The sequence below is a fragment of the Lissotriton helveticus genome, chromosome 9 (genome assembly GCF_964261635.1).
Source record: "Lissotriton helveticus chromosome 9, aLisHel1.1, whole genome shotgun sequence".
Lineage (NCBI taxonomy): Eukaryota > Metazoa > Chordata > Amphibia > Caudata > Salamandridae > Lissotriton > Lissotriton helveticus.
The window spans coordinates 137,919,930-137,940,617 of NC_136070.1; the positions used below are offsets into that span (position 1 = coordinate 137,919,930).

Sequence of the window (20,688 nt, forward strand, 5' to 3'; positions counted from 1 at the left end):
AAAGAAGATCCCCACAAGAAGTGCATTTATTGCCTTTATCCTGAACATCAAGTAAAGGACTGCAAGATCTGTAGAACCTTCCCTCAGAAGACCCTCAGAGACAAAGAGGGCCGCCTGCTTTTGTGGCTCCAAAAGCTTAAGGATTCGGATTATCCTGCGTCTGAGGTAGGCAGTATTGCTTCTGGTTCTACTTCAGCCTCTAGGAAGAGAGCTGCTTCTGAGGTGTTAACTTCTCCTGGGGCTAAAGTTGCTAAAAAACAACTTCCATCTAAGGGGTCTGAGAGGCCTTCCTCTTCCAAGACTACTCCCCCTGTTAAGGATAAAGGTGGCCCATCTACGCCCCCGAGGAGATCTACCAAGAAGTTACCTCAGACATCTGAGAAGATTTTACCTCAGATTCTGCCCCTGTCATCGACGACGCCGTCGTCGACGAAGATTTTTGTCGACGCTACATCTACGTCGACGGTAACTTTTTCATCTCCTAAGCCACAGATGATCATGTCGACGGCGTCTTCATCGCCTATGATGGTCTATGTCACTGTTAGACCTCTTTCGTCGACGGCCATCGTCGGCGCCTCGTCGACGGCTGCTCTGAAGAAAATTCCGTCGATGACACATCATCGTCGACGCTGGCTCTACGGGCTCGTCGACGAGTTCCACTCCGTCGACGACGAAGGCGTCGACGAAGATACCACCGTCGACGAAGTCAATTCCGTCGACGACGTCAATTCCGTCGACGAAGTCCATACCGTCAACGAAGTCCATACCGCCGACGAAGTCCATACCTTCGACGAAGCCGGCATTGTCGACGAAAACAACAACGTCGACTGCCCCATCACTGTCGACGACGATAACTGCACCGTCGACCACGAGTTTGTTGTCATCTAAAGCCAAATCCAGTGCCACGAGTTCTTCAGTGGACCCACCGTCAACGCCGCATCTATCCTCTTGTACTACCTTGCAAGTGTGATCACCGTCTACGGTTTTTCAGACACAAAAAACATCTTTGCTTCAGAGGCGTAGTTCAACATTGGCGTTATCACCTCTGCATATTTCACCTCAAAGGGTACCCCTGCAGCTCCCAGAAAAACTTCTTGACTCTGAAGACAGTGAGGAGGATTCTGTACTTGGGGAAACCTTTGGTACGGCTACAAGTCCTTCCGAACTAAATATTAAGCTTCAGGAAGATGACCTAGAGGAACAACAGTCATCTGAACGGATGACGTCACCTGTGGCAAGTGTCCCTGCCACACAGGTGCCGATTGCATTGCTCACCAACCTCCAATGCATGCTTGACGATTATTACAGCCGGTTTCCGTCATCTGAATCTACAGGCTCTCAGCCTCCTACTCCGGCGGTGGAAGCGCCTTTACCTGACTTTAGACCTCCAATGTCTCCTCCACCGGCGCCGTCTAATCAGCCAGAGAGACAACAGTCTTCTGATGAGGAAGAACAAAGAGAAGAAGGAGAGGTTGATGACATGTCGGAGTGGGATGAATATCAGGTGCAGACTCCTTCTCCGTCACCTCCGGCTGCTTCGGACTCACCACTAGTAGACGTTGGTGGTTTTCACCTTTCAATGGAACAGGCTACTAAGCGATTTCATATAGATATGGAACATACGGAGCAGGAATGTTTCCTTTATGATTTTAAGGATCAGCCTAGAAAACAGGTCAAATCTATACCTATTGTTGACTTCATATGGCAGGAGGGTATTAAAGTGATGTCTACTCCAGCTTCCATACCCCCGGTCCTGCCAAGGATTGACAAGAAATATAAGGCACCGGTGAAGTCACCTGCGTGCCTTATAGGGCAACCAAAACTGGATTCAGTTATTATTCAAACTGCTCAGAAGAGGTCTCGGAACCCCTCATCTCCAATCGCAGCCCCACCGGACAGAGATGCCATTGGAAAACATGTTTCAACAATGGCAGCTACCACGGTCCGGGCTGCTAATTCATTGGCCGTCTTGGGCAGATATGACCGGCAGATGTGGTCGGATATTGCGCCATACATAGACCAGCTTCCGGAGCCCGCTAGATCTGAAGCGCAAAAGATCTTACAGGAAGGAGAAAAAATCTCGTCTGAGATTATCGATTCGGCTGTGGACGTTGCCTCCACTGGTTTCAGGCAATTAGTAGGTGCTGCTGTTTTACGTAGACAGGGGTGGCTACGATCTACGTCATTCCGTCAGGAAATTCAACTGTTTGGCCCGCAAGTAGAAGAAGCCTTGCAGACAATTAAAAAGGATACAGAAACAGTGAAATCCTTGGGCACCCTCCAATTTCGTAAACAGCCCTTTCGAGGAGCGAGAGGACGTGGATCGTCCTCTAACAGAGGTGGATACACACAGCAATCCTCCTACAGACAAGGAAATCAGCGCTACCAAACACAGCGCTATCAATCTTACGGCCAACGGAGAAATAATTATTCCCAGAACAGGGGGAAACCGGCCTACCGCGTAAAAGATAAACGTCAATGAGACTTGTCACCTGCCACCGCTACTGCCCCACTCTCAGGAAAAAGTTGGAGGACAAATATCAAAATTTTACTTAAAATGGTCATCGATAACATCGGACAGGTGGGTCCTGGACATTGTGGCCAAGGGCCATGCCCCAGAATTCAAACAACTTCCTCCGAATGTTCCTCCAAAGGTCCCACCTCCAGCTCACTTGAAAGAGCTTTTTGCCCAGATAAATCTGACGCTAAAGAAGGGAGCAATCAAGAAAGTGCCTCAAAAGATGGGAGGAACAGGATTCTACTCCAGATTTTTCTTAATAAAGAAGAAATCCGGAGAATGGCGTCCGATTCTGGATCTCCGTGCCCTAAACAAATATCTGAAGAAACTAACATTCATAATGTTATCACTACAGGAAATATTGCCTCTTTTAGCAGCAGGGGACTACATGGCCACCTTGGATCTCCAAGATGCGAATTTCCACATCCCCATTTAACCTCGTCACAGAAAGTATCTGCGATTCAGAGTGGCTGGCAGGGATTATCAATTCAGAGTACTTCCCTTTGGGCTGCGCTCGGCACCCAGAGTGTTTACAAAAGTCCTGGCCCCAGTAGCGGCTCACCTCCGGCTGGAATGGATACAAATATTCCCATATTTAGATGACTGCCTTATCAAGGCCAGTTCGTACGAAGACACAGACTACCATCTTCAACAGTGTCTAAACCTCATTCGGTCTCTGGGCCTATCCATCAAAATCAGCAAATCCCAGTTAATACCATCACAGAGACGGGCTTTCCTGGGAGCAACTTTAGACACCCAGCTACGCCAAGCCTTTGTCTCGGACGAAAGGCAAGACAAGATACAGAATATGGCCCGGTCTCTGCTTTCAAAACAGTCAGTTTCAGTCCGACTGTTCAAGTCTTTTCTGGGGATGGTGTCTTCGTGCATTCCGCTAATACCAAATTGCCGAATCAGAATGAGGCCTCTTCAGGAGGAGCTCAGCCTACAATGGCTACAGATCCCTGGCACCTTCGAGGATCTCATCCAGATTACACCTCGCATGCGGGATTCCCTGCGCTGGTGGACACAAAGAACAAATCTATGACAGGGTTGTGCATTCCTTCAGGATGCGCCAAACTTTACACTCACCACGGACGCATCCCTCGAAGGCTGGGGAGCTCATCTTCAGGGTCTGACAATCAGCGGCAAGTGGAGCCCTCAGTAAAGATGTTGGCACATCAACCTGTTAGAACTGAGAGCCATCTTCCTCGCGCTCAAAGCATTTCCTGCAATCATCCAGGGGGCCAATGTGTTGGTGCGCACAGACAACACTACAAGCATGCAGTATGTCAACAAACAAGGAGGGACAAGATCAGCTCTCTTGTCACAGGAAGCCCAGGAGCTGTGGACATGGTCAATACAACACAAGATCAATCTCCAGGCGGTTCATGTTCCTGGAACGGAGAATGTACTGGCAGACACGCTCAGCAGGTCAACAGTGTCCACTCACGAGTGGGAACTTCATCAGCAGACTGTGGATCGGATCTTCCATCTATGGGGTCATCCAGACCTAGACCTCTTTGCAACCAAGACCAACAGCAAATGCCGATTCTTTGCAAGTTGGCATCCCCACAAAGACTCTCAGGGGAATGCATTTTCGATCAACTGGTCTCATATATAAGCGTACGCTTTTCCACCAATACCTCTAGCTCCCAGAGTCCTGCGGAAGATGAAGAAGGAACCATGTTGGTTGATTCTCATTGCTCCCAGGTGGCCTCGCCAGTACTGGTTCACCGAGCTCCTTCTCCTGTCAGAGTGCAAACCAATTCAGTTGACCCCAATTCCGGACTTGCTCTCCATTCAAGATGGCCGGATTTACCATCCAGATCCAACGTCACTGAGATTAGCGGCCTGGCGCCTGAGTACCGTGAGTTCGCCCATCTGAACATCCCTGCGGACTGCAAGGAAGTTCTAGCCAAGGCAAGAGCACCTGCTACCATAAAGACGTACAGGCTTAAATGGAAACGCTTTTGTGTTTGGTGTCGCTCAGCTGGCATTCATCCTTTTTCAGCTAAACCAGAAGAAATCCTGCCTTTTTTCCTCCATCTAGCGAGATCAGGATTGTCTCATGCAACCCTTAAGGTATTCCTAGCAGCGATTTTGAGATACCGACAAGATGGGACAAATTCTCTTTATTCTACGAGAATTATACAACAATTCTTTAAAGGCCTTTTTAGAATGTTCCCTCCGGTACGTCGTCCACCTCCAGCGTGGCATCTCAACGTTGTGCTGGCGCAACTTATGCGCCACCCATTCGAACCTATCCATCGAGCAGATCTGAAATTTCTAACATGGAAGGTTTCACTGTTATTGGCCCTGACTTCTTCTAGGAGAGTCAGTGATATCCAAGCGTTCACTGTTCAGCATCCTTTCTTACAATTCACAAATGACTCTGTAGTGCTCTGCACTAATCCCAAATTCATTCCTAAGGTTCCTTCGGACTTTCATTTAAACGAACCTGTGATCTTAAAGACATTCTTTCCTAACCCACAAACGCCTGCGGGAAGGGCATTGCATACTCTGGACATTAAGAGATGTCTGAAGTTTTATTTACAAAGAACATCTACATTGCGCAGATCTGATCAACTATTCATCACATATGGTGTAATTTGTAAAGGACAGGCAGTTTCCAAGCAAACAATCGCAAGATGGATATCTACAGCTATTGCCTTTTGCCACGCACAAGCTGGAAGACCTTTACAAGCAGCTCCTAGAGCGCATTCTACGAGGGCATTGTCTTCCTCTACGGCCTTATTCGCTGGAGTCCCTCTTCAGCACATCTGCAGCAGAGCGGCAACCTGGGCCAGTCGCCATACTTTCACCAAACACTATTGTTTGGATGCAGCCAGCGAGGCCAATGCTTCAGTGGGTCGAGCAGTTCTACGAAATATTTTCAACTAAGGTGAGCCTCTGTTTCCCACCTCCTATTACTGCTGTCAGACGCTTATTATGTCTCTATATTGCGTATGCTTTTAATGATATGTTTATATACATATTGAATTGCTATGTGCTGTTAATGTTGACAAGCTAAAGCTACCTGTAGCGTCTGACAAGCAAAAATATGTACTGCTATCTACTCTGATTCAGGCATGTGAATCTATGAAAGACACCCCTAATACTTGAGAAGAACAATAGTTACTTACCTGTAATCTGTGGTTCTCCAGTATTGGTGTCTTTCATAGATTCACATGCAACCCGCCCACCTCCCCTCAGAGGCTCTCAGGCTACTTTGGTTTACCATCACTCCTTGCGAGAAAATCTGACAACCTGAGCCTCTGGGGAGAACATTCTGGTGGGTGCTGTTGCCTGATTGGCTGTAGTTTGGACTATACAAAATGACTAGGATAGTCATGAGTGTGGAAGTTTTTTCTACTGTAGCTTGGGCTACTTTACTTCCTGGTTGGGAATTTCTGGTTTTTCCAATGTTATTATAGCATATTATTGCTTTTTTATATACCATGGGACTCCCACTCCGACGACGGGGAATGATTCAGGCATGTGAATCTATGAAAGACACCAATACTGGAGAACCACAGATTACAGGTAAGTAACTATTGTTCATATAAGGCATTGCAGTAGTCCAATCATGATAAAATCAATGCCTGGATCTGAAGCATATAGTTTTGCTTAGCTTATAGGGGAGCACTTTCCGCAGTAACCTTAGGTGCAAAAAGCATGACACCAAAAACAGGGCAGTTTGTTTATTTATTATTTAACTCAAAGTCAGTAGTATCTCCTAGGTTCTGTGCCATCTAAGACTGGATCTGGCACAACATTGCCTGGATCTTTGGGCCACCAGTCAGGATTATGCATTATAGATATTGGTCCGGAGCAGCTTACTTCGTTGTCTCCATTCAGCTCTAGTGCATTAGTGCACTTTTTCTTCTTCATATCCTGCATCCAATCGTGGAACTTCCCTGCCGCCTATCCTAATTAATTCAGTCACCAATACTACAGTCTGGGTATCATCTACATCAACAAACAGGGGTAGCCAACTTCCAGTGTCAGGTAGCCAGGGATGAGATGAATAGTTGAAATAGGGTGCTGCTGTGCTGCTTTAAAAAAAAAAATGTTTTACATATTTTTAGTGTTGAAATAGGTTGCTGATTAAGATGGAACCCTGATCAAAGCTCTCTGATTTGAAGAACATGCGGCTATCCTAACATTTTGGGTTTAGTTATTTGAAATGATGAAAATCATTGTAAGGCATTTCCCCGCACTCCCATAGAATCGAGTATTTGATTCAGTATTGGATGGGACACTGTAGTGAATACAGCACTAAGATCTAATCATACCAGTGCTGCACTTTGACTCTTGTTTAAAGATTTATTGTATCATCTAATACAGTTACTAGAGCAGTCTCCGCACTATATAACGATCTTAAACCGACATGTGCTTTGTAAAATAAGTTATTTGTTTTAATATGGCTGACCAGTCGTCTGTTTATTTCCTTCTCATGTATTTCTGCTGGAAAACGCAAAAGAGAGATAGGCCTGTAAATAGAAAGTTGTTGAGGGTCAGCATTTTTTTTAAAAATAGGAAGGATTTGAGCTTCTTCCTATGTTTGTGGCCAGGAACATGAGACAATTGATGTATTGCATAGGTCTGTTATTACAGGTGCTAGCAGATCAGCTGCCAAATTAAAGCATGAAACTGGGCAGGGGTCCACTGGTTCGTCCGATTTAATTTTTAGCATCATGGTATGAACTTCCCTGTATTTTAATAGCTCGAAATCTGTTGGCGTGGAGGCCTGGTTCTCTGGTTTTATGAATTTTATTTCGAAAGAATATTGAAAAGACTTCAGATAAATTATCTGAAACTGGTAGATCGATGCATATGAAGGAAGTTAAGCACATGTTTTTACTGTATCAAACAAGTCTCTGTCAGAGTTTTCTGCTGCTGCTATTTTTATTTTATTTTATTTTTGCTGACTTGCATAGCAACTCTGAGCACATGCAAATCTGAGTCCAAATAAATTCATTCAACAGCCGTCAGTGTGTCAATCTTTTCTTTAATCGGTCATCACTTCTTGCACCAGTCAGCCAACATGTGTTTCGCCTTCGGGTACAGTCATCCACAACTTCCTCAGGACTGTATAAATTTCGTAAAGATGTGTATAGACCATATAGAGTACTGATGTCTGCAGTAAAATGAAACTAACACCTCTTGAGTACGAACCGGCGGGGCCTAACTCCAATCCATTGTGTACATGCGGTGTCTACCTCCAATCCAGTGGAGTTAGGACGCTGCTGGCTCGTACTCGATTGGTGTTAGTTTGATTTGACTGCAGACACCAGTTCTCTGTATGGTGTGTGTTGACAGGCGACCCTGGAGGCAAATTGTGACGCTTTGTATACAGCAGGGTCAACCCTCATCCCAGTGGTTTGTTGTAATTTGAGGTCTGTTTTCTTGCTGTAGGAGGTGATGATCACTGTTGGAGATGTTGGAGAGGACTACGAGCATTGCCAACAACTGATAAAGAAATTGAGCGAGTTCCGAGGAGCCGGATCTAGAACGGTGAGTGACCTGGATCGCACGCTTGCCCTCTTTGATGTACTTTTGCACCTGCCTGTTCTAGCTTCTCTGTCTTTCTGCCTGTCTGTGTGTCTCCCTGGTGAAGTTTCCAGCCTTCTTGGAGGTCAATGTGGAAGGACGGACACTGTCTGTAGTCTTGATCTTTCTTGTGATCTTCTAAAGTATGCTGGGTGTTGGGTCCAGCTTTGCATTGATTGAACTAACTAACCCCCCTGTTGTGAGCAAAAAGTTCAGGACTAGAGGCAGTGTCCTTGCTGACCTAGAGTGAGGACACCCTATTGCCATCTAGCCAGTTTCAGATAGCTTCCTTGGGATCCAGCTACAGCGTATGGAGTTTTTATATAGAACTATATATGTGCAGCAGAAACAAATGAACTTAGACTAGTTACAAAAAATACAAACATGAACCAATAACCAAAACCAAAAGGTAACAGGAATTAAAGGAGTTTTTTTAAAAAGTGGATTATTATATGTACAAAAATCATATTCTTCGACTTGGTCCAGTTAAAACCATTTGTTAAAGTTCAGCTGTAATTTATTTTTCTCCTTCACCTTTTCAGTTCCTTAATGTGCAATCCATCTTACTGTTCGCTCTGTTTACATGTTTCCACTCTTTTCTACAAAACCCTCTCAGTTCTCGGTCTGCCCGTGGGCAGCCAAAGCCTTCATATTTCAGCCAAAGGTTATTAATGAGGCAAGTCATGGTCCTGGCCAAAGGAAACGTCTCCCAGCCCCATGCTCGCCCCTTAGCTGGTGTTGTTGCTGGCATGGTAACAAGGCCTGAAACATTCAGCCCCCATCCCCACGACTGGCAGGCGCTGAGCAACCTTCATTTGAAGTGTGGAGCAGACAGAAGCCGAGGAAATGACCCACCAGAGACAAACAAAAAAAATCTGAAAGATTTAAATAGTCCAAACCATGCAATGCGATGCGGAGACATTTTCCATTCTGCTGCACAGAGTCCTGTTGAAAGGGAGCAGATGTTCGGGCTCTTGTAGGCTGAGCTCCATTACTGTTTCATGGGGGGACACTTGGTGGGGGACTCCGCACATCTGCCGGGGGCTGCATGACATCTGTAAAACGGCCGCTTTTTGTGTATCTTTAGCCAACAGTAATTAGCCTGCTGGGATTTGTTAAAGAAAAAAATAGTTTTATTTTTTAATATACGGAACCAGGCAAAATAGATATGATACTTTGGTCGTTCGGTGTCAGCGGTCCGAAGGCCGCGCACCTCAAGGGCCTGCAGCTTCCCTCTTAGCCTGTCTGTCTTATCAAGGTCTCAGAAATGGTCCTGCCTGGAGGTATCTGGCTAGATCTCAACAAATTGAACGTCTAGGGTAGCCCTTTACCCTCAAGTATGCCGAATTGCATGCATGCTGGGATTTTTAAGGTCATTCTTGCAAAGTTAAAAGCGAAACCACAAGTCCAAGGATCAAACAGTTGATGCGAAAACCCCCGGAATGGTTGTCACACACTACATGTGGCCATTCAGTCTCTCTTTAGCCAGATACTGGTGTTGAGTGTGCTGTTGGTGAAGTCAGGGTATAATGGCTCAGCAAGGCCCAGGACTGCGTCCCCACTCTGCCCCAAGGTCTGTGTATTGCTCCGAGGTGGTGAGCTTAAATTGCTTTTTTAGGAGCCTATCAAATTTTATCAATACATTTTGTACAGTGACCGGTTTTCTTTTACAACACTGATTTGAGCAATGCCAGCCAGCTCAGTAATGTACAAAATCAAATATTTACAAGCACGCCCTTTAAGAACATTAGCAAAGAGCCTGGATTTAGCCTGTAAATAAATATGTGCTATAATGGCTGCTGAAACGGCCATAGTTCATTCAGTCTGGAAAACATTCTGACCCCATTTCTAACATTGCTGTATCAGGCCAAACGTCACGCCCAGCGTGGTCGACGGCAAACATTCCCGCAGGGTTTCAGCCGCTCGGAATTGGCCAGCAGTGTAAAGACCGTGTGCCCGCCCAAGTGCCCACAAAATGTACCTTGTATGCAGGATTCGAAAACAACCTCAGCCTCTGTTAAGTGCCTTGAAATGAGTGAACACTACAAGCTCGCGGGAAGGCTGAAAATCTGCAGATGCCATGTAAACGTGTCCGACCAATGTCTTGTGCAGATGCCCCAGGACAGAAGGCCTGACCCACCCCTTGGTAACGCGGTGAAAGCTGCTGGGCCCGGCTCTGATGAACCTCACTAAAGTAAAATGGCATAATGAAGTTATGCTTTAAAATGTTACCACTCTATGAACTCTGCACCTAGATCGGGAAAACAGGTGTCTTCTCTCCTCAATCTGGAATTGGTTTCAGAATAATCTCCCTGATTTTCTACCGCACGTTGTGCAAGGGAGTCTCCACTGAGCTCTGCTCAGTTTTTTCCTGTTAAACCTTACTTTTCACCTGTTTTTCCTTCAAGACCTGCTTGGACTTTGTGTCAAGATGTCTGATAAGGAGAAGAAAGCCCTCTTTAAAGCTTGTGCAACTTGTGCTAAGAAGATGTTGTATGTGGAGAACAAGCACAAGGATTGTATTTACTGTCTGTACCCAGACCATAAGGCAGCAGACTGTAAAATATGCCACACTTTTTCAACAAAGACTTTGCGAGACCATGAGGGGCATCTCTTGACCTGGCTCCAGCAGCTCAAGTCAAGTAAGGAACCAGTCTCCAGTGACAGTGATGAGGCATCCTCTGCTACATCTTCCAGGAGGTCTGTAGAAAGGGGTAGATTTTCCCCTTCACCTTCTGAAGACCACCTCAGTAAGGCCTTGAAAAAGACCTCTCATAAGTCTGAAAGGCGTAGTCCTGGCGAATCTCCTCGCCGAGGTGTAAAGGAGAGGGAAGGAATGTCAGCAGGAGTGATATCTGAGAGGAAATCCAGCTCTGTTCCTCCATCTTCTCTTCCAGCGGTTCCAGAAGCCTTCAAAAAGCCCTCATCTCTCTCTGTTCTGAGGGCAGATCTGTGGCTTTGTTGACGGGCTCGTCAACAGTGATTTCCTCGTCTCAGGCACCGATGCTTCAGGGTTCCACGTCAACGGCTTCGACGCCAGTGGTGGCTTTGTCGCCGACAATGGTGTCGAGAGGATGACGACTATGATGGTTGGTTATGGCGGCAATCACGTCTACCACAACAACAACAACGGTGCATTTGCTGCTGTGGTGACGACGATCTTGACGACGGCTCCGTCGACGACGTCCATATCTTCGTCGACGACTCTCACATCGTAGTCGACGGTCCCGTCGACAAGGGAAAACATTGCCATTACCATCAGGAAGCGCCAGATTACACCTGACATGACTTCCCCCAGGAGGGTGATTCCTCTACCTCTTGCACTCCTTCTCGAAGAAGAGGTTTTCCGAAGAGGATGAAGGACTGTATGGCTATGCAGATAGCCCTTCTCAATTGCACATCAAGTGCCAGGACACAGACTCTGATGGGGAATACGTGGAGGAACAGCAATAGGAATCTCCTTTAGATTATCAGGAGGACTACCAACAGGAGATGGTCTCTATGCCTTCCTCCTTACTAACGAACTTGCACTATATGCTATTGGACTATAGACGGAGATTCCCAACACAATCTCTGGCTCCAGTTGCGGTGCCAGTTACAGCTGTTCAGCCTGTATTGCCTTCTACCCCTCAATTGCAACCGCCTCAACCACAGCCCGTGGCTCAGGATGCACCACCAATTGTCCCTTTCATTTAGGATGATACCTCTGATGAGGACCAGGGCAACATCACTATTCCAGATCCAGACGCAGAGTGGGATGACTATGTGATTCTGGATCCGGTTTCTCCTGCACCAGCACCTGTTGATTCTCCCCCTGGTGACATAGGGGGTTTCCATAATTTGATGGAAAGAGCCGCTTAGAGATTTGAACTGACCATGCCCACAGTGCAGTCTGAATGCTTCCTTTCTGGTTTAAAGGAGCCTTACAAAAAATCTGTTCACTCCATTCCTATAGTCGGTCACATCTGGGATGAGGTTTGAAAGTGATGCAGATTCCAGCCACGATGATTCCAGTACTGCCTCGCCTTGAGAAGAAATATAAGGCTCCTGATGATAGCCCGGCCTGCCTGGTCAGTCAGCCTAAACCGGACTCTTTCATCTCTCAGGCTGCCCAAAGAAAGTCCAAAAATCCTTCTGCTCCCCTCATGACACCTCCAGATAAAGAGGGCAGACGCCTTCATAACGCGGGCAAGAGGTTTTCCTCCATGTCCAGCCTGTTGGTCAGGGCTGCGAACGCCTTAGCGACACTTGGTCGCTACGATCGCCAGATGTGTTGCGACGTTTCCCCATATCTGGATCAATTGCCGGAAGATGCGTAAGTGGAAGCAAAGAGGATTCTTCTAGAGGGAGAGAAAACATCTTCTGAAGTCATTGATTGTGTAATGGACATTGCAATGACTGCGTTCCGCTCCCTTGCGGGTGCTGCTGACCTTCATCGCCAAGGCTGACTGCAGGCTACTTGGTTTCGTCCTGAGGTCCAAAACAAAATCTTGGATCTTCCCTTTGATGGGGAGGCGCTCTTTGGTAAACCTATTGATGATGCGCTCCAGGACATAAAGAAAGACACGGAAACAGCAAAATCCTTAGGGACTCTGCAGTACAGAAAGTTCCCCTTCCGGGGAGCCAGAGGTAGAGTCAATACCACTTACAGAGGAGGATACCAAACTCTCAATCTTAACGGCCGAATTATAACCGGCGGCAAAATCAATCATCCTCTTTCTCTAGATATAACAACAGAGAAGGCAAGGACACCAGGGGAGGGATTCCTCTAAGCATCAATAGCGGCTTGCTGGCTCTTAACACTGTCCCTTCTCCTCCTGTAACACCAGTGGGAGGCAGAATTTCAAATTACTTCCACAACTAGCAACAAATAACATCGGATCGGTGGGTTCTGAAGATCATTCAATGTGGCCATACTCTGGAATTTTTCAGTGCACCACCTTCCAAGCCCCCTTGCGCCACTGTGTCAAAGCATCTTCATCTTCTACGTTTGGAAGTCCATCAAATGCTCCTAAAAGTGGCGATAGAGCCGGTTCCTCTCTCACAGCGGGTTTCTACTCCCGGTTCTTCCTGGTCCGGAAGACTTTAGAAAAGTGGCACCCTACTCTAGATATGAGGGAGCTCAACAACTATCTCATCAAACGATGATTTCAAATGGTTTCTCTGCAGAATATTCTTCGTCTTCTCAACTCAGGGGATTACAAGGCCACATTGGATCTAGAGGACGCATACTTTCATGTACCCATCCATCCAGCCCACAGGAGGTTCCTTCGCTTCACAGTAGCCAAGAGCCACTTTCAGTTCAAGGTCCTGCCTTTTGGACTCAGATCTGCTCTGCAGATCTTTACAAAAGTATTAGCTCCCGTGGCAGCTTTTCTACAAAAACAACAGCATCAGGTCTTCCCTTACCTGGACGACTGGTTGCTGAAGACGTCTACCAAGCATGCGGCAGAAGAATCAGTTGTGGCGTGCACATGCCTTTTCGACAATCTCGGGCTGACTCTCAACACAGAAAAGTCGACTCTCTGTCCATTCAGAACAGCCCGATTCCTGGGAGCCATTCTGGACATATCGCTCAACAAAGCTTCTCCGACCCCCGGAGAGGCAAGAAAAGCTGATGGCCGTGGCCTGTCTAATGTTAAAAAGACAGTAACTTTCAGTTTGCCTCTACAAGTCCCTCCTAGGGTCCATTTCCTCCTACATTCCTCTAATTCCTCAATGCAGGTTGTGGATGCGCCCTCTCCAGGAGGAGTTGGACTTGAAGTGGCGCCAAGTCGACGGATCCTTCGAAGACAAGATCTTCGTTACCGTGTCAATGAGGGACGCCGCATCATAGTGCATGAACGAGGAAAACATTTCTCAGGGCCCGTCCTTCAGGATCACCCCAGCTCCTCAGATAATAACTAAAGACGCCTCGCTGGAGGGCTGGCGAGCGGTCTTGCAGGACCTTCATGTAAGCGGCTGTTGGCTACCCCAACTTCGTCTTCTACATATCAATCTGCTGGAGCTCAGAGCGATTCGCCTGGCCTTGCAGGCTTTTCTTCCGTGAATACAGCAGTCTGCGTATCTAGTACGTACAGACAATACGACGGCCATGCATTACATAAACAAGGAAAGTGGCACCAGTTCTTGTCTTTTGTCACAAGAAGCCCAGACAATTTGGGAATGGGCGATACAGCAGGGGATATCGCTCAAAGCGTCTCAATGAGACGGCAGCCACGAATGCAAACTAGACCAGTCCACTCCGGAAGATGTTTTTCGCCTATGGGGCAGGCCTTCCATAGACCTCTTTGCCACGCCAGAGAACAAGAAATGCAGATTTTACTCAAGCAGGCTTCACCATCCGGGATCATTGGGGAATGCGCTTTTGATGGCCTAGTCAGGCGATTTGTTTACACTTTTCCCCCATTCCGCTGAGCCCCAAGCTTCTTAGGAAGCTCAAGGCGTAACCTTGCAAGAAGATTTTGATAGCTCCTGCGTGGCCCGAACAGTTTTGGTTCTCAGAGCTGCAGCTCCTCTCCCTGGACCTTCCGCTTCTGTTGCAGCCGATTCCTTTGCTGCTGACAATGTCCCAGGGCCAAGTCTGGCACCCGGATCCTCAGTCCCTGCAGTTGTCGGCATGGCTCCTGAGCACCGAGAATTTCTCGGTTTGACCCTTTCCGCAGAATGTAGAGATGTACTTTCTCAGGCACGAGCCCCAAGTACCAACAAGACATACCGGTTAAAGTGGAAGCGTTTCTGCATTTGGTGCCAACAAGAGGGTATCCATCCTCTTTCTTCTGAACTGCATGAAGTTAGACCTTACATTATTTCATTAGCAAAATCAGGGCTGGCTCACTCATCCATCAAAGTTCATCTTGCCGCCATCTCTCGCTTCAGATGCACATCTTCTGGTCCCTCCCTCTGGTCGGCAAGGATAATTAAACAGTTTCTCAAGGGCCTTTTCAAAGTCTTCCCTCCAGTCAAGCCTCCGCCTCCTCTTTGGCACCTTAACTTGGTTCTTACCCAGCTCATGAAGCATCCCTTTGAACCTATTTACCCGGCGGATTTGAAGTTCCTCTCCTGGAAGGTGGCTCTTCTGCTAGCCTTGACTTCGGATAGGAGAGTAGGTGAATTGCAGGCTCTCACCATTCAGGAACCTTTTCTCCAATTTAAAGAGGTGACAATGATACTCTGTACCAACCCAAAGTTCGTACCGAAAGTGCCTTCAGACTTTCATTTTAATGATCTGGTCATACTCAAAACTTTTTTCCCTCAGCCTACTACACCGTACTAAAGACTTCAGGAATTCTCCAAAACTATTTGTGTCTTTTAGCGCCCCTCATAAGGGGTTTCCCCTTTCCAAGCAGGGATTGCTAGTTGGATTACCATCGCTATCCAGTATTGTCACACAGCAGCGGGTAAGCCCCTTGAAGGTCGGGTCTGTGCTCCCTCCACGAGGGCGATTTCTTTTTCGACAGCCCTCTTTGCCACAGTTCCTATCCGGGAGATCTGCAGAGCGGCAACCTGGAGCAGCACTCATACGTTTACAAGACATTACTGCCTGGATTCTTCAACGCAGAGTGACACACCAGTGGACCAGGCAGTCCCGAGGAACCTCCTTCATTGAATGGTGAGCTTTTCCTTTCTACCCTCCTTCCGTTTTTATGCTTATGCTCTTTGCACATTTTTGGATGTTCATTTGATTGTTTCTTCCTTTTTTCCTTATGTTTACAAATGTGTTTAATTTTCCATTGACTTTTGATGTTAATACTTATAATGGTTGAATAAGGAATCAAGGTTCAAACAATGTGCTCATAACTGCTAGCTACTCTGATTCAAGCATGGGAATCTATGAAAGTTCCAATACTGGAGTAAGAAAACAAGTTACTTACCTGTAACTTTGGTTCTCCAGGATTGGAAACTTTCATAGATTCCCATGCGGCCCACCCTCCTCCCCTGGGAAAGCTCAGCCTTCAGCAGTTTAAGTTATACTTTTACATTACGGCTATGAAAATCTGAGGGTCTGAGGTTCTCTCAGGAAGGTTCTACAGGGTGAGGCTAATCTGATTGGTTGTTCATTTTATTTGGTCTCTTTTACAAAAAGAGGTGGATATGTTACTAAACTAGAATGGGCCTAGGCCTGGCTTCTTCATTTGTAATGGTTTCTATTGCTATTTTATATATTCCGGGGACTCCCATCCCGATGACGGGGAATGATTCAAGGATAGGAATCTATGAAAGTTTCCAATACTGGAGAACCAAAGTTACAGGTAAGTAACGTGTTTTCTTCTTGCAGGGACTTTGCATGCCAGAAACTGAGAGCCACAAAGAGTACTGACCACTGGAGTGTGAAAACAAGGGCCCTGAAAGTTGAAAACACCCTAAGTCTATAAATCTGTTTGCAAAGTGGGCAGGATGGGTCGGTGGTAGGGAATCTGCGGCTAGATGGAATCTGCGGCTATAAGGCGTTACCGAAGGTAAGTAACTTGTTCATTTGATAGAGACTTCTAGCCGTAGATTCCTTTTCTTAAATTAGATACCCAACCAATATCTCCCCGGAGGAAGGTCTGCAAAACGGTTTCACACTAAAAAGTCCTGCAGGACCGAGTGGGCAAAGTGAGCATTACTGCCTAGAGCTGACTGTCTAGGCAGTAATGCTCAGTAAATGTGTGTAGAGATGCCTACGTTGCTGCCTGACAGATGTCCAGGACTGGACCGTAACTCTGTGTGCTAATGCCATAGTCACAGCCTTGGCTCTGGTGCAATGAGCACGCAAACCCTCAAGGGTTTGCTTCTTAGCGAGTGTGTAGCAGGTTTGGATGTAGAATACGATCCACTGAGAGAGGGTCTGTTTCTGTACCGCCTTCTCTTTCTGGCCCCTGACAAACCCAACGAGGATTAGTTCATCAAACCGGTACTCTTTTTATGCGGTCATAGGGGAACAACAGTGCTCTTTTTGGGTCTAGCTGGTGGAGTCGCTCCTCTTTCTTAGAGGAATGAGGCAAAGCGTTAAAGGTAGGCAGGGTGATGGACTGTCCTAAATGAAAGGAAGCAACTGCTTTTGGTAGGAAGGAAGTGTAGGAAGCTGACTCTCTACACACTATACCAAAGTAAGGTATAGTGTGGACAGAGTCCAGGGAGTCCCAGAGGTATTGCAGAGATTAAATTAGGTAAGTACTAACAGCTCTGTTTGTGGTTGTGTGGGCGTGCAATTAGGCTTATCCAGAGGATGTGAACACATTTATTGAATTCATTTATTCAAGACTGATGGCACACACTCGGAGACAGAATCCAGACCAATTAAGTAAATATAAAAAAGGTATACTTATGTTTTATTTCTAGAACCAAGCAGAACTTGGTAAAGGTAAGTGAAATATACTCTCAAATGCAAGACTTTACAAGGAAATGCAGTTGTGGATGAAATTGCAATCATGATAGTTTTTTTTTTTTGATTTTCAAAAACCTTTATTGACCAAATTGCATTGTAAAATTACAGGATTGCACCATATCAAAGCACTGTGTATATAAAAATACAATCTAGTACAGCGAAGATCTTCTGAAACATATACCGCTGAAGATCAATACAAAAAAGGGAAAAACTTAATAGCACCAGGTCAGTGGGGCAAGCCGCTGTGGATGTATGTCACTACAACGCACACTTTTACAACGCATACCTTTACAATGCATTTTTACAACGCAACATCCATTACAACGCATTCCATTACAACGCATGCCATTACAAAGAAAATGAAAAAACTACATTTACAATGCATTCCATTACAACGCATAATACCTTTACAACGCATACCATTACAACGCATAACATTACATTGCATGTTTGGTAAGTATTGGATAGTGTAGGGGTAAAATTTACTATTCTAACTCCAGGGGGTGCAACAGTAGGGTAAGTGAAAACAGATCCTTTGCACACGCACGTATGGTTGATAGTCCGAGTATAGGGACATACAGCCTGATTCATGTACGGGCCGTTTTGCGTGGCCCTAATAGCGAATCATAGCGACTCGCTATTGAGGACACGCAAAACGGTATTCATGTAGGAATTGCTAAATAAATAGCGATTCCTACATGTTCTCTATTTGCGAGTAGAAAATTGCTACTCGCAAAAAAAGGAATAACTCCCCATGCATTCCTATGGGCCAAAAGGCCCATAGGAATGAATGGGGAGTATCCCTTATTTGCGAGTAGCAATTTACTACTCGCAAATAAGATAGCGATTTTAAGGGTGCCAGGGGTGTCCAAAGGACACCCTGTAGCACCCCTAAAATGCACATTTGAACAGGTGTTGCGCACACACATGTCCAAAGGACATGTGTGTGTGCAACATGCAACTTAGAAAAATACTTTTAAAAGCATTTTTCTAAGTTTTTGCTATTTACCGAGAGGTCTGACCTCTCGGTAAATAGCGGCCCAAATTTGCAAAATCGCAATTTTTGAAAGTGTCATGAATAGCATTTAAGGAATCTCTAATAGAGATTCCTTAAATGCTAATCCTCGCATATTAGCTAATTCTTCATTAGCGATTTTTGCATTTGGGATTGTGAATCCCAAATGCCAAAATTGCACTTGCAAAAGGCAAGATTCTGAGAATCTTGCCCTTTGCGAGTGCAATTTAGCTTCATGAATCAGGCTGTAAGTTTTCTACTCCTAATGAGTAAATGCTTGAAAAAAAGAAGCGTGAAAAGTCAAGTTTCATGTGAATAAAGTTTTTGTAAGTCAAACAGTGGACAGTACAGTAAGGAAGTAGCCAGCCGACACGTGTTTCGTCACACCGTGAAGGAGGTGTAACTCATCAGGGCTGTAGGGCTACAAGGTAGGTGGAATCGTGTGGATAAGGAGCGGCGGAGAAACGACCCCGTCCGTATGTACAATATGGCGATAAAACGCCCAGTAATTGCTGGGTCAGACAAGGGTAGCAGGGCCAGTGGCGTCCTGGGAAAGCGGCTGAGCGTAAGGAAAGAGCGCACGCGATCAGTGCGTATAGCGGCGTGGTGTCTCCAATTGTTGACTATTTATGGGAGGAAGGCGTTAAGGCGATGAAGAATCCGGCGATGGTGGTCCCTGTGCTACCGCGTTTGGATAAAAAGTACAAAGCACCGGATGACGGACCAGCTGCCTTGACGGGCCACCCTAAACCAGATTCTGTCATTTCGCAGGCGGCACAGAGGAAATCACGAAATCCCTCTGCTCCATTGGCGGCTCCTCCGGATAAGGAAGGACGGAGACTGAATAACGCTGGCAAACGGTTCTCGTCAATGGCTAGCCTTTTAGTGCGAGCTGCCAACGCTCTGGCAATATTGGGGTGATACGACCGCCAGCTCTGGTGTGATATAGCCCCGTTCCTGGAACAGATTCCTCCGGAATCCACTGCAGAGGCAAAGAAAATCTTGCAGGAAGGGGAAGTAACTTCCATGGAGATAATAGACTGCGCCATGGACATCGCGACAACGGCTTTTCGTACTTTGGCTGGAGCGGCAGTCCTACGTTGCCAGGGGTGGTTGAAGGCTACCTGGTTTCGACCAGAAATACAGAACAAGATCCTGGATCTTCCCTTCGATGGAGAGGCGTTGTTTGGTAAACTAATAGATGACACTCTCCAGGAAATTAAAAAGGACACGGAGACCGCCAAGTCCTTGGGCACTCTCCAGTACCGCAAGTTCCCCTTTAGGGGTTCAAGAGGCAGAGGAAATAGTTACAGGGGATCTTACCAGCAACAACGCTATTCCTCTAATGGATCAGGTTATCAGCAGAACCGCCAGTCTTACCAACAATGACAAGGCCAGTCTTTAAATTACTCTAGGCCCTACAACAAGGGCAAACAGGCTCACCGAGGACGGGATACGTCCAAACGCCAATAGCGGCCTCCTGGCTCTGCCTACTGTTCCCTCCTCCAGGAAATCATCAGTTGGAGGCAGGGTAACCAAATACCTTCAAAATTGGTCCAAAATTACATCGGACCGTTGGGTGATCAACATCATAAAACGAGGACATACTTTGGAGTTTACGGAAGTCCCACCACCCAGGCCCCCGGCAGCCATTCCGTCAAAAAAGCTGTGTCTCCTGAGGCTCGAAGTTCATTAGATGCTCCGGAAGGAAGCAACGGACCCGGTCCCCACCCATCAAAAGAGACAAGGATTTTATTCTAGGTTTTTCCTGGTAAAAAAGACGTTGGAAACATGGCGCCCCATTTTAGATCTCAGGGAGCTAAACACCTATCTCATCTCCCTGTCCTTCCGGATGGTGTCCCTTCAGGACATATTACGGATGATCAGCCCGGGAGATTTTATGGCCAAGCTCGATCTGGAGGACGCGTACTTTCATGTCCCGATCCACCCAGCACACAGAAGGTTTCTACGATTCACAGTAGCCAAGAGCCACTTTCAATTCAGGGTTTTACCCTTTGGTCTTCGCTCTGCGCCAAGAATTTTCACAAAAGTGCTGGCGCCGGTGGCAGCATTTCTGCGAAGAAACCATTACCAAGTTTTCCCCTACCTGGACGACTGGTTACTGAAGGCCCCGTCCAAAGGAGCGGCGCAGGACGCTGTTCGGGCTTGCACCAATTTGTTTCAGAATCTGGGGCTCACTCTGAACAGAGAAAAGTCCTCCCTGGTTCCCTC

The 20,688-nt window shown here is 46.5% G+C and overlaps 1 protein-coding gene across 2 annotated transcripts in view; it reads left to right on the top strand.

Annotated features, from left to right (window-relative positions):
- SPTBN5 (spectrin beta, non-erythrocytic 5) overlaps positions 1 to 20,688 on the top strand; it is a 2,054,098-nt gene that overhangs the window by 1,246,143 nt on the left and 787,267 nt on the right. For both annotated transcript variants that reach the window (XM_078659643.1, XM_078659644.1), the window contains exon 41: positions 7,937 to 8,035. In XM_078659643.1, coding sequence (XP_078515769.1) covers positions 7,937 to 8,035 — 99 coding nt within the window. The remainder of the gene's footprint in view (positions 1 to 7,936; positions 8,036 to 20,688) is intronic.